The sequence below is a fragment of the Australozyma saopauloensis genome, chromosome 2, assembly GCF_035610405.1.
Source record: "Australozyma saopauloensis chromosome 2, complete sequence".
Lineage (NCBI taxonomy): Eukaryota > Fungi > Ascomycota > Pichiomycetes > Serinales > Metschnikowiaceae > Australozyma > Australozyma saopauloensis.
Genome location: NC_086132.1, coordinates 715,981 through 728,703, shown reverse-complemented (window position 1 = coordinate 728,703; position 12,723 = coordinate 715,981). Strand labels below are relative to the sequence as shown.

The 12,723-nt window shown below is 44.9% G+C and overlaps 4 protein-coding genes across 4 annotated transcripts; all 4 read right to left on the bottom strand.

Annotated features, from left to right (window-relative positions):
* Window positions 1-45: 45 nt before the first annotated feature.
* PUMCH_001548 (uncharacterized protein) lies at window positions 46-690 on the bottom strand (the record flags this gene model as incomplete). Its single annotated transcript, XM_063020594.1, has 1 exon — window positions 46-690. The coding sequence occupies one exon, from the start codon at window positions 688-690 to the stop codon at window positions 46-48; it is 645 nt and encodes a 214-aa protein (XP_062876664.1).
* Window positions 691-1,084: 394 nt separating this feature from the next.
* Window positions 1,085-4,648, bottom strand: PUMCH_001547 (uncharacterized protein; the record flags this gene model as incomplete). The annotated part of the gene is made up of 1 exon (XM_063020593.1): window positions 1,085-4,648. One exon carries the CDS (start codon window positions 4,646-4,648, stop codon window positions 1,085-1,087), a length of 3,564 nt encoding a protein of 1,187 aa, XP_062876663.1.
* Window positions 4,649-5,110: 462 nt separating this feature from the next.
* On the bottom strand, window positions 5,111-6,868 carry PUMCH_001546 (uncharacterized protein; the record flags this gene model as incomplete). The annotated part of the gene is made up of 1 exon (XM_063020592.1): window positions 5,111-6,868. The coding sequence occupies one exon, from the start codon at window positions 6,866-6,868 to the stop codon at window positions 5,111-5,113; it is 1,758 nt and encodes a 585-aa protein (XP_062876662.1).
* Window positions 6,869-10,502: 3,634 nt separating this feature from the next.
* PUMCH_001545 (uncharacterized protein) lies at window positions 10,503-12,719 on the bottom strand (the record flags this gene model as incomplete). Its single annotated transcript, XM_063020591.1, has 1 exon — window positions 10,503-12,719. One exon carries the CDS (start codon window positions 12,717-12,719, stop codon window positions 10,503-10,505), a length of 2,217 nt encoding a protein of 738 aa, XP_062876661.1.
* Window positions 12,720-12,723: the final 4 nt, after the last annotated feature.

Genomic DNA, 12,723 nt, shown 5'->3' with positions numbered 1-12,723 from the left:
TATATTTACATCTCCTCAAGTTCATTTACATTCATTATACACCACTTACTGGAAGCTCTCAAATACCTTGATCAACTCTTCGGTTGTGCTAGCGCTGGACAACAGATCGGCAACAATGCCATTGACACTCACGGTTGGTGTGATGTGAACACCCACACCTCTCAAGTACCGGGTGAAGTACTTGACGTCCGCAATGGCGGCATTTCCAGCGTTGGAGGCATTGGCCAAGTCTGTGGCTGCAATCTCTAATTTGCCCAAGACGTCGGTTTTGGTAATGGGAAGCTCGAGCTTATCAAACACCACGTCGTTGATGAGCTTGTAGTAGTCGTTTCTGCCAACATTGGAGGTCACACTGTCGAAAAACTTGTCCTTGTTGGCGAACAATTCGTACGATACGTTCCAGAACAATTCATTGGATTTCTCGGGAGCCTTTTCGCGAAGCAATTGGGCAACCACAAGCGCGTACTCATTGAGTAACACCGATTGTGGATGCCATGGCTGCACCACGTTCACAAACACAAATTGGAACACATCTGGATGCTTTTTCTGGACCTGTGGAATCGTCTTGAATAACGTGAAGTACATTTTGGCCGAAAATGGACAGTTGTAGTCCAAGTATAAGTTGACCACATGTGGGTTTGTCAATCCCTTGAAATAGTAATGTGACAAGGCGTACTTTGGAGAAATCATCTTTTGTTTCCTGGGTTGCTTGGATGCTGTTATTGCTTTTGGGGTTCTGCGCGCGCTATGATTGCCCGGACCTCAATTGGTTAATTTGTTCAATGGTTGACCAGAGTCTGATAAATCTCTGAGCTTATATACTACACCGCAATTACTCACTGTGGCTGTCTGGAACACATCCAATTTGACGTCGGACTGCAGGAAGCGTTCGGCCGGGGTGGCTGGGAATTAGCCGAGATGAGAATCTCAAAGAACGGCTGACAAATGGGCAAACAAATTTCCGGGAGAATTCGGTCTTCTTCAATTGCTTGGTGAATTGGAATTCATATCTTGAATATTCTCAGTTCGTCCTTATTGGTTGGAGCATCCTGAGCTAGAAGTTGCCAAACCGAAATAGGAAAAATTATTTCTTAATTTTCCTCTGCACAGGCGGCCTGAAGTTTCGATCGTGAGGAGGTGGATCTTCTGCTGAACTATTGATTTCTTGTGACTGGATGCCAGTTTCTATCATGGATTTCTGAGGGTGCCGCGAGGATTGGGAAGAATTGGGGATCACAATCTCTGACGCGGAATTGTTGGGTTGGATATTATCTGAGGGCCACTCCGAGAGACTGGTAATGTTTTGTCTGGAGGAGCTAGCGGTAGATGTAACGTTCTCATGTAGATCTGTGGCGGGATTTGTGGAGGATAATTGTGTGGATGTTTCGAGAAATGTTGACGTTCCCGCCAGTGGCTCCTTGGTTAGCACATTGGAATTCGCAGAATCTTGGCTGCAGACTGGGCTAGTAGTCTCTTCGCGTTTGAAGACATACTGAGAAGGCGATGGGGATGGGGTGTTCTGTGGTTCTTGTTGCTTTAACCGAGTTTGAGACGCTGGTTTGTTTGAATTCAGATCTGCTTCCTCTTCTGAGGACTCGGGATCAGATTCAGAACCCATTAAAGGATCAAGATGAGGCTTAACAAGGTTCAAGATAGGCGCGCAACTCAGGGATACTATTGGCGCAGTCTGATGAAGATCGGATTCGACTTGTCTGGTACCTCTTCGAGAACTCGTCTGCGAAAGCTCGACCTTAACTCCCGGTTCTAATTCATTCGGGCGGGATACTGCTATCACTTGATCTGTGCTCGTTTCATGATGCCTGAGCTCATAGGGTTGTTGTGTTGTTTGATTGGTACGATTAATAAATTCATCAAGGCTGCGTTGTTTGTTTTGAACAATTTTGGTGTTCATGGCGGATTGTTCGATATCTGAAGCTCGTCTGAGTGGTTCTGACCCAGTTGTAGATGATTGCTCTCTTTCTGGAGCCCGTGTGAGTGGTTCTGACCCAATTGTGGATGACTCCTCCCTCTCGGCCTCAATCACAGCAGATTCCTGTTGCGCCCGCTGAAGTGTGACTTTGGCCGAGCTTTTAGCTTTTGATGTGCCATTCTTTTTTCTTCTCTTAGAAGGGACGGGAGACCCGGTGGCCGTGTCTTTGGATGACTGGTTTAATGCGGGTAAAGGCGGTTCAAAAACCCGATTGACATAGTTCCAAGGCAGCTGATGCAACGGATGTATAGGCTTTGCATCGTGGAGAGCTTGATCCATTTCTCTGCAAGCAGGTGGAATGATGTACTTCAGTTGCACAATTGGTTCTCTTTCTTGCTGAGTTTCAGATTCTTCTGCTTTAGATTCAGGCTCATATTCGGATCCTGATGCTTTTCCATCGGCCGCTACTTCAGTTTTGGCTTTTCTTCGTTGTCGGAGCCTCTCGGCTCTTGATGAATTCGACGCAGACGGTTTCTGTGACAGACCACCGGTTGGAGTTTGCGGTGCAGAATAGAATATAATATCGTCAAGGTCCTCAAGAGGTTCCATTGCATTAATCATTTCCTGCTCTTGATCCCTAACCTCCTCTGTTTCGCCAGTTGTATGATCATCTGCAATTTGCCGATCAGTAGAAGCGCCTCGGGCGGTGTCCCTACTCTTTTGTCGATTGAGTTTTCTTTCTGAACCTTTTTGACGCTTCTTATTGAGTTTCGAACGTTTTGCAGAAGGTTCTCGCAAGTATTCGTCATCTTGGACAGCTGTATCAGATTCATCGACTCCATAAGCGACCAGATCCTTGGAGACTCGTAGCACAGCTTCGGAAAGTCTCTCTTCCATCGATTGTAGTTTCTCCTTCACAAGCTTGAGTTCTTGCCTATAGGCAAGATTTTTTTCTTCGGCAAGCAACAATTTATCAATAAGTTCTGCTTGCCGTGTTTCCTCATCACATCGACGTTTTGGGTCATCGATGTTTGTATGTCGGTGCTTCTTTGTGTTGCGTGGTCCTTGCAGAGAAGAACCGTTAAAATTTGAAATCACATCAGAGCTTAAGCGCTGACGATCATTAATATGTTTTGCAGATGCCGATGGCGCAGACTCTGCCAAAGAGTCTATTGGTTGAGAAATTGAAAACGAATCGGATTTACTTGGCAAAGCTTCGGATGATAATTGCGATTCGTTTATATTCCTGATATTGAACTCAATTGAGTCCGAAGTATCTTTCGAACGCTGCAATTCTTCGATGTCGTCAACTACATTCACACCATCCTCATTTGAATCAACGAAGAGCAGAGTAGCTGGCTGGGCGGAAAAAAACTGTGTTTCTGCCAAAACGGGAGATACAGACTCGTTTGAATTTGACTCCGCTGAATTCGGGGGCGGCTGTCTATCCAAAGACAGTTCAGACAGCTTTATGGCCACTTGAGATTCATTCTCGACAATGTTAGCATTCTCATGGTTTTGCAAACTAGACCGTAGAATTCCTGGTTTATGATCATCTGTCTCAACATCAACAGAATATTTCAGATGAGTAATTTTCGACTCCGATGATACCGATGGTTCCTCAATGACTTCCAGGTTTTCGATAAAGCTTTGTTGGCCCATCAACTCATTCATCATCTTTGTGTTATATGATTCAAATATTTTACTTCCATCCTCTAACAATTCGGCAACCTGCGGCTTATTCTTTGGCGAACCTCCAGCCAGAGACCTCTCATGCTCGCTTTCCTCTGTGTCGGAAGGCGAGGATGGGTTAATACTAAGTCGCTTGTTCGTTCTAAGGTATTTCTTGTAGGCTCTTCTCTTCTGGACAATTTTCTTGTCCTTATTGTCAGGCGTGTCAGATTGTTTCGTGGGAGTTGATGTCAGAGTCCTTCTTGGAGTTAATGTTCTAGCTATTGACTGCAGTGTGGCATCTTGCGGCATAGAATTCGTAGATGGTGCATCGATAACCCTTTCTGAAGTTTCTCGTGAAACGTCCTTCAAGGAGCCAGGCCTCCGTGGTGGGCTAGATGCCCCAATATCCTCACCGGAAGAGAGTGAAACGAATTCTTCGGCTGCAAGCTTTATTCCAGAGCCTATTTTAACAGCATTAGAGCCAGCAGCTCTCCTCAGAGGCGTCTCGGGGTCCCTGCTTGTGGACGTTCCTTCAAAGGTCTGAAATTTTCTCTTAATTACAGAAGCACTACGATTTTGCGCGGAATTTTTTGAAGTTCTCCTTCTTGAGTTTGGAGTGGCTACCGCAGGTGACACAGTACCGCCCTCCAGCCTATTCTTCTTGTTTTGGAGCCGTTCAGCTCTCAGATGCGCTCTGGTCTGCTTACTGACCCGCAGCGACCGCCGCAAGCGCATGACACTCGTATCTGGTGTTTCTGGTGCCTCTATCTCAACTATAGCATCGTCATCAATGTATTCTTCCGTCTGTATTGGCGTTTGTTCATCCTCTTTTGCTGATTCTTCCTGTTCACCTGTCTCATGGAAGTCTACATCCAGCAGAAGCGGTGTCGGCTCGGAAAAGTAATCACCGCCCAAGGGCCGCGTGACCAATCCAATAATTTTGCGGATTGTCAAGCCCAAGCCCTGTGGAGGCGTTTTGGACCGGGGTATTTTGGAGCCTCTTTTAGCCAGAACACGTTGTTGCGCAGCTTTTGCTGGAGACATGGCCCGGGATTTATGGTTTTCTGGATGCGTTTATGAGATTGGAAAGATCGTGATTCGTCAAATTTTGTTATTGCGGCTACAATGTGTTTTGCATGCCTTTTTGGTGTTTATTTACCTGTCGCTAATACGCGCTATATGCCATCTTAGATCAGAGTAAGACTGGGGTAGGAAAGCGGGATTATTACGAAATTGGAAAATGAAAAATCTTATTTGAAATTGTTTTCCTATTTCACTTTTTTGGGCTGCGTGTTCCAGCGTTCATGGGTTATGTTGCAACGGTGCTTACAGTGCATTCTCGAAATGGAGCGGAAACAAAATTCAGCCAAGGAACAGTTTTGGATATTTATCCTTCATGTTTGTCCATTCTCTTCGTAGTATGCCAAAAGTATTGTCTTTGATCTACATGGTATTGGCTCATTCGTTGATGACAATCGAATTACTCTATTATGCGATTTTCGCAACTTAATCGGTCAAAATTACAACCTTGCTCTTGTCCACCAAAATCTGCTGAAACTTCATGTCATCGTCTACCACAAGTTGGAAGAGACGCTCGCGTTGGTCGCTTGTGAGGGAGTCTGTGTTGATGCCATTCAAATCCATGAATTCGTCGTAATCGCGCTTAATAAAAAGATGCACACCAAGCTCGCCGGCATCAATATCGAGTCTACGCGCTAGCTTCGTTCGCAAGTCAGCAAGCCTGAGGTTGGCGGGTAGAAGAAGCACAAAGATATCATCCTCATAGTAGAACTTGACCTTGATCTTGCTGGACTTCTCGCCGCTGCCTCCGCCCATGGCAGACTGGTGTGATGTGTTCATGCTAGTGTTGTTGGCTGATAGATTATTCAATACGTTGGTAGACAGAGAAGAGCGAGAGCGCTGAATTGGTGAGTCCAGCGAAGGTGTCAACGAGTTGCGTTGCATGTGCGACTGTAAGTTGGAATATTGTGACAACCGGTCTTGTTGGTAGTTGGATTTCTGCATGACAGGCTTGGAAGTTCTATCGCCGCGAGTGTCGACTTCTCTATCGTAGCCATTTTCTAGAACGTCAAAAAGCGCCAACACGTCATCAGAGCGCGAGATATGAGCGGGCAAGGAAATCAAGCCTCTGAGGTAGAGGTCGAGCTTCTCACGTCTCAACTTGGAAATGGAGTCGTTGACGTTGATCAACGGACCGGGGATTGAAGGAATGATGCGTCGGCTGTTCTCCATTTTGCCGGCTTCGACCGGGAACATTTCCAAAAGTTTCACTTGCAAGTCGTAGAAGTCCTGGTAGTATCTATACAAGTGGCGCGTCTTCCCGTTGGAGAGTCGAGCCACCACGGAGTATTGATACCGGCCATGTTCTAGCTGGTAGGAGTCAACGCCTGCCTCCAAAAGATACGTTCTGGAGGAGCTGAGCGACAGCCGGTTGGACCCAGGGCCGTCTCTATTGAAAAATTGCGAGTTGGCTGTCAGTGAAGGTTCGCTTTGGGAAATCTGTCCCAAGGGAATACTCAGCGCCTGATACCTGGCAGTCTGCACCTTCCACTGCTCAACCGTGGGCACCTGGAAGAGATTGATAATCCCGACGGTGTCGTCAGGAGAAACATTATTCAAGCCCGTGGAGCCGGCCATGTCAATGATTTTGACGTACAGCACCGGCACCAACCCCGGGCCTCCCAAGCGAGTGATGGGCTTTGCAATAAACCACTCATAATCATGATGCGCACAAATGATCAAGCTTTCGCCGTTCTTGAGATCCAACTCATCCGACCGTTCGGCCTTGAAATCAAACATGGCCACGGCATACAAGGCCTGATTCAGCTGTTTGGAACCCAGACCACGGCCACCAGGGAGCTTGCTGTTGATAGGATTCCCCTGATCAATGACATTGTCGTTTTTCTGCGACTGGCGTGTTCTACTAAACGCCTCGAAGTAAGATATGGGCACCATGCCTCGTTGCTGGGTCACAGGATTGGTGGCCTCGTACCAGCCGTTGGCCTCGTGTCCTGAAGCGCCTTCCTCCTGCAAAACATGGAAGAAGTCACCGCACTTGAAGCGGAGCTCGCCAGGACCCTGTGGCTCATAATCGTAAAGTGCTTTTATGACTTTCAGTGGAGTTTCGTGGACCTGATGTAAATCGGCCGCCGTGAGCTGTCCCGACGTGACACGTGATATCAGATGTTTGGACAGACCCAGCGAATTGGACAGCCGCTTGGATTTGCGGAAGGACTTGATCATTGGGTTTTGTAATGGTACTGTGGAGTAGATAGGGGTTTCGGACAGGCAGGAAGGGGGACGGGGCAACTGGTTATTAGGGAGTGCTTCGAAGGCAGTGGATAGGGAAGATATGGGTTGTGAGGTACGGACGGCGAGAAGAAGGTAAAGTCAAGTCTAACAGGTAAATTGGAGGAATCGATCCAGATGGAGTGTGCGGTGCACGGGTGTGCGGTGTGAGTTGACAGAAGGAAAAAAATAACAGGGCTATAACGGAGATGTACGAGTGGCAAAAGCGCTAGTGAAAAGCGGATGCTTGGACTAGACTACGATTTACTTAATGGATGTTGACTTGAATTTAATGAATCTCGTGTGCTCCGCCCGCTACGTGGCCTATACTACTGACTCCTGTTATTGGCAGAAGGTACTCATTTCGCACTCATTCACGAAAAGAATTGTTAGGTTTGAGAGCGGAAGCTAAAGGCCGCCTGCAGAAAAAAAACAGGGGAGATTGGATCGTTTTGGAAATTCGTACTCCCATATCTTTTCTGAAATTGCTCCGGGTAACGTCCGCTTTGGTCCAGCCAGGGTCCTTGACATGCACTAGTTCGTATTTCTTCGTAATTGACAGGACTGGGTATATTTATAGGTATGGGGATGGAGAAGGGTTTTGGTCGCGCGAATAGTGGAAACTGGATGAATAAACTGGAGCCTTGTTTTTTTTTTTGGAATTGAAGTGGTCGCTTTGAGCGTTGTGTGTTTTGATGAGTGAGGTATGTTGGGTATTGTATGCGCCGGTGGGTGGAGGTGTGAAAAGTAGAGATATGAAATCTCTTTGACGGTTATTCTTCGAATCCTGGACTCTTTTTTTTTGTCGTGAGATCTTGTTCTCTTTCAATTTCTCAATCTTTAGGCCTAGAAGTGAGTCGGTTGTGTTTTTGATCCATGGGTAGCGAGATGAGAAACATAAAAAATGATTGCGGATAATTGTGCCACTTGCGGAATCGTCAATAAATGGGAATTTGCGTTATACGTTTGTTGTATTCATCAGTCTCAGAAACGTGATGGATTCGCTATCACTCAAATAACAGAAAACACAAAGTCAATAGAGCCAACAGAGACTTCGGGATAAATCGTTCCGATCAAATTAGTTTCATTTTCATAGAGAATGACCTGCGCCCTTTAATCGGCCCATTTGAAGCACAGAATGGAAACCCTCAATGCCGAAACTTGCGAATGTATAATCGGATCATTCCAAACAGAGCACATACAATCATCCGCTTAATCAAGCTGCAAATCAATTTGCTCGGCAACCAGCTAGATCAACTTGCTGATATATCTACACGGAGATCTAGTCATCTCTAGTCATCTCTGCTCATCAATTCCTCAAGCAATAGACTCATTTCCAAATTCCGCAAAGTCACCAAATTCCAGCTCACCAAATTCAAGCTCGTCCAACATCTCCGACTCGCTCTGCTCATTGAAGATCACCTCCGGCGACAGCTTGCCACGCTTCTGCTGCTCCATCTGCTGCTCCATCTGCCGATATTTGGCCAAATAAATCTTGAGCAATTCCGAATAATGCTCAAAGCCAAGGCTGAACATCGCATGCAACAAGTCCTCACCATTTAGCGTTTTGCGCTTTTCTAATAGACACCGGTCCATCGCCTGCGACGTAACAAATGAGATAAACTCAGACGCACATTCCTGGACACATTCGCGTGCCTCTTTGGAAAGTTTGGCGCTTGGAGGTAGCGCTTTCTTCATTACTCGGGTGACGTTGGCAATGGGCAAGTATCGGTCTTGCTCTTTGATTTCATAGTCGCAGTTTCGGAGCTCGCCCATTTCGTTGACAGAAAGCATTTTACGATTCTAGCTACAGTTTCGACGAGGCATTCTCTATATAATATATATGACTACTATACCACTGCAGAGTGGTTGCGAAATGCGAACTCGGCTTTTGGCCATCTACCAATTGAGGGCCTAAAAAGTGGAGAATGGAATTTTTTTGGACGGGGGTGGGAGTTGTTTTGGGGGAGATTATGAGCGGAATTTCGCGGTGGGAATTTTTTTGATATTTGTTTGGCTGTGTTGTTGACGTTGAGGTGTGGGACGATGGGAAAAATGTGGCAGAAAAGGACTAGCATTTCATTGATGGTCTGGTGTTATATTTAGCGGTTCTTTATAGAAATTGAAAGAGATATTGCGCACGGCTATTTCAACAGTGAAGATGGACTGTAGTCAATTAGATGTAGAGTATGGACGAAGGACTTTCTTTGACTGGTGAGCTATTTCGTCAAGCTCCAAAAGATGTTTTCAAGCCATTTTGTGAATTTTCAGGTGTTCCGTTTTACATTGAAGTTGGGAGGAAGAAGCCGCTTGCTTTTGGCATCGACTCTGTCTGAACAAGAAAGTAGTGTGTAAGATCAGGGATTCGGAAGAATTGACATAAAGGGTTCTAATTCATGTTTTGCTCAAACAAATTTTCGAAACTATTGAGAAACTTTTACAATATTATTGGTTCTAACTCGGTTCTGATGGCACAATTGACGAGATATATCCTTGTAGACGTATTGTTGGAAGACTTTTCCAGACTCAAATAAATTTGGTGTTCCACTAAGCAATTGTATTTAAGATGAATGCGGTCAAGGAATTTTCTTTTCAGTGCAATGAAGGGCTATTCGGTTCAATGAGGGCTTATTGGCTAGCAGAGTCTTGTCACTAGATTACCGAATGAAGAATATCGAGATACCCCTTGACGCTAGGACAAGGAAGTATAAAAACAGAAGCTCTTCAGAACGATGGTAGTACAGCACAGAAGCTTTGCGCCGCTATGGCGGCCCGTGAGCCTTAGAGAGCCCAATGATAAGTCTTCGATAGCTAGATGGAAGTTCATCGGCTTGTCCGAGATTTGACCATTGGGCCAGCTTGGGCTATAAGTAGGGCTTCGATTATATAGGGCAACCAATACAGGTTGTTAACTTGAGTAATATATGAGTAAACAGATAATTAGATAGGAATTATCAACTAAGATATTAAAAGACAAAACAATACAACAAACAATGAGTAAAAGCTAGAGCCTCCAAATGAATTAACGCTTTCAAACGCGATCAATCGACAACGAAATTGCTAGGGGGAAGTACGAGATCAGTCCATGATCAGTCAAGACTGTAGCAATTCGAGGCAAATCTTGAATCGACGCTGAGAATTCTGTCAGTCTTGTACAAGGCGTCCAGAAGTCATTGTGATTGAGCATTATCTCCTGATAATTATCGAGATGCAGACTCTCACATAATACAGTTTTGGTTGGCCACCCTCCTATACCCTGTGCTCGAGGGTCTGACAAAATGGGGCTCAAGTGAAATTACTGTTGAACATCTATTATGAGTAATTTTATTAAATTGATTTTTTCGTGTTCCGATGTCTCTTGAAAAGATGATAGGAAAGAGATGAACCATTGCTATACCGGGCAATGAGGAATTGGATTTAGGAGAGGGAGCCTGAGAAAGGGCTACCACATCTAAGTAAGGCAGTAGATACGCAAGGCACCCAATTCCGACACGCGAAGTTAGTGACATCAAAAAGATACAAGGCCATTTCCTGTCTTATTGTTGGAATGAGAATAATGCAAATCCCTTAACCAGGAACAGGGCCGCGATCAGTCAAATGGCAACGTATATGGATAACACACACGGCCAGGCCAAAACACCCATGTTCTTAGCTGAGCAATTTCTGCATCACCGACCCAATCTAAAAGAGGAGAGGTTTCTCCGAGTAGTTCTTCGGACCATGTCATGAGAAATTCATTTATGAGCCTTTCGTTCAGATACCTACTAAACTTCAGATCCCTCGTGGAATGACGGATATTGTCCTCATATATCAGTAGATTGTTTTGAACAGAAGCAACCGTGGACTTGATATTCTTAGCAGAGCTAGCACCATTCATCAAGAAAATTGCGTCTCCAATACTGGTTTCGTGCCCTGCATTTCTTTGTACTTCAAAGTAAAGACGTCCACCTTCGAGAACATGTACCATGTACCTTGTAGTCTTCAAAAAGCTTAAAAGACTCGTTTCTGTCTTAGTATTGAATGCGGTAAGTTCTTGATGCGCCTCTGGAGTCATTTCTTTCAAATCACCAAGCCAGGTATTGTTTACTAGACAAGCAATATTTTGTTCGACTAATTTCCTGTAACCCTGTTCCCACTTCTCAGCAAGTTCGAAGAATTGTCTAGGTTGAAAAGCAACATTGTCGCCATTCTTCATTGATACAAGAGCTCTGCAGCTGTTCTTGATGAAATTTTGAGTTTTGGTAAGTGTTGCTTTGAGATAATCCGATTGAGATTTGATGATTGACATAACTTCATTCAAATGTGCGGCTAGGACTGCACGGGATCGAGAATCTGGTGTTATCGAATGATATGTGAAGTTGTTGTATATCGTATTGACATGTCCGGATGTGACTAAATCAATATCATTATACGCTATCTGAAAAAACTGCTCTTGCCAACCTGGGCAAAGAGGGGATGCTCGCATGTAACGAGCAAAGTATGGATGATACCGAGTTTTGAGACAATCACCGCTTGTAGTAATCACGTCTAGAATGCAGGGTTCATTGAGACGCTTTAACCAAGGCTTTGGTACATTTTTCTGATTAGTACAGGCAAGAATAAAATACAAACCCGGCTTGGTCCATAATGCATCAAAAATAGCATCTGTAGTACCTGAATTCGAGCAAATTGCCATAGAAAATGCCTGCTTTGACAGCAACTTAGACTTGAGGTAGTCTTTGAGGAATCGACCTTTGACGCCGGCATACTGGTCGGAAAAGAAAAAGAACTTGAACGCTTTAAACCCATCGTTTGATGCAAAAGCTTTCACGAGTCGTTGAACTAAGGGCTCGTTATAATTCCAGGATTTGCGCGAGACCTCCTCTATCTCGAACTGCGAAGCGCACAAGAATTCACACGCCAGCTTGAGCATGTCGAACCAAACACGGTTTATCGGAGGAACTGTGACCTTCGACAATTCTCTAAGAAATGCTCGTCCTTCAGGGGTCTTCAATTCATTAACAAGGGTCAAAGCCACGGCATTTGTAGGAACCTGGCCTGGCCTTGCAATGAGTTTCTTGACCAAGTCTACAGCTAACTCTAGATTTTCTCCAGATGAACCTTTGTTAAAGATATTCCACAGTTCAATTTTCTGCAAGCATTCAAAGAGATGCTCCACCTCCTCCTCGAATTCGTCTTCGCGCACCGATTGAAGAAACAATACACCGGTTTGTCCAGTCAAAGCACGGTGAAGTGCCTCAAAATTGTATTTCTTCCGTAGCCTTCTCGAGCCCAAGTTAGAAATCTTCTCTATCAGCAATTCCACAATCAGTTTCAAATTTTCTTTGTTTTCATTTGTAATTGATTCTGAAGTCGTGTCAATTGGTTCTTTTTGTGGATTCACCCCAGGAGTATTGGAGCAGGATGGTTTAGTCGACCTCGAAGCTTTCTCTGCATAATTCAGATTATCTTCTGAAGCACCATTCGGACATTGGCGAACCATCCGCCTAGCGGTTGAGATTGGTGCTTCAGGCACTTGATGAGCGGCACTTGCTCGTGGCTTTTCTTTCAAAGCATCAGAAGCCTGAGCTTGTTTATTTCGAAAATTTATTGGAATAACTCCTGGCTCTCCTGATTCCCCTTCCTCAACGGTGTGCTTGGATAGACGTTCCATTGGAAAGTTTTTGGATGGGGACAAAGAGCTTTGAAGAAAAGCGTCATGAGTTGAAACACAAGAAAGCAGAGAGATGGAGGATGAGTTAAAGTTGTCTCTATATATTATTCCGGAAAACAGAGTATTTTGTTCAACTGGTTGAGAAGGATTCATTGGG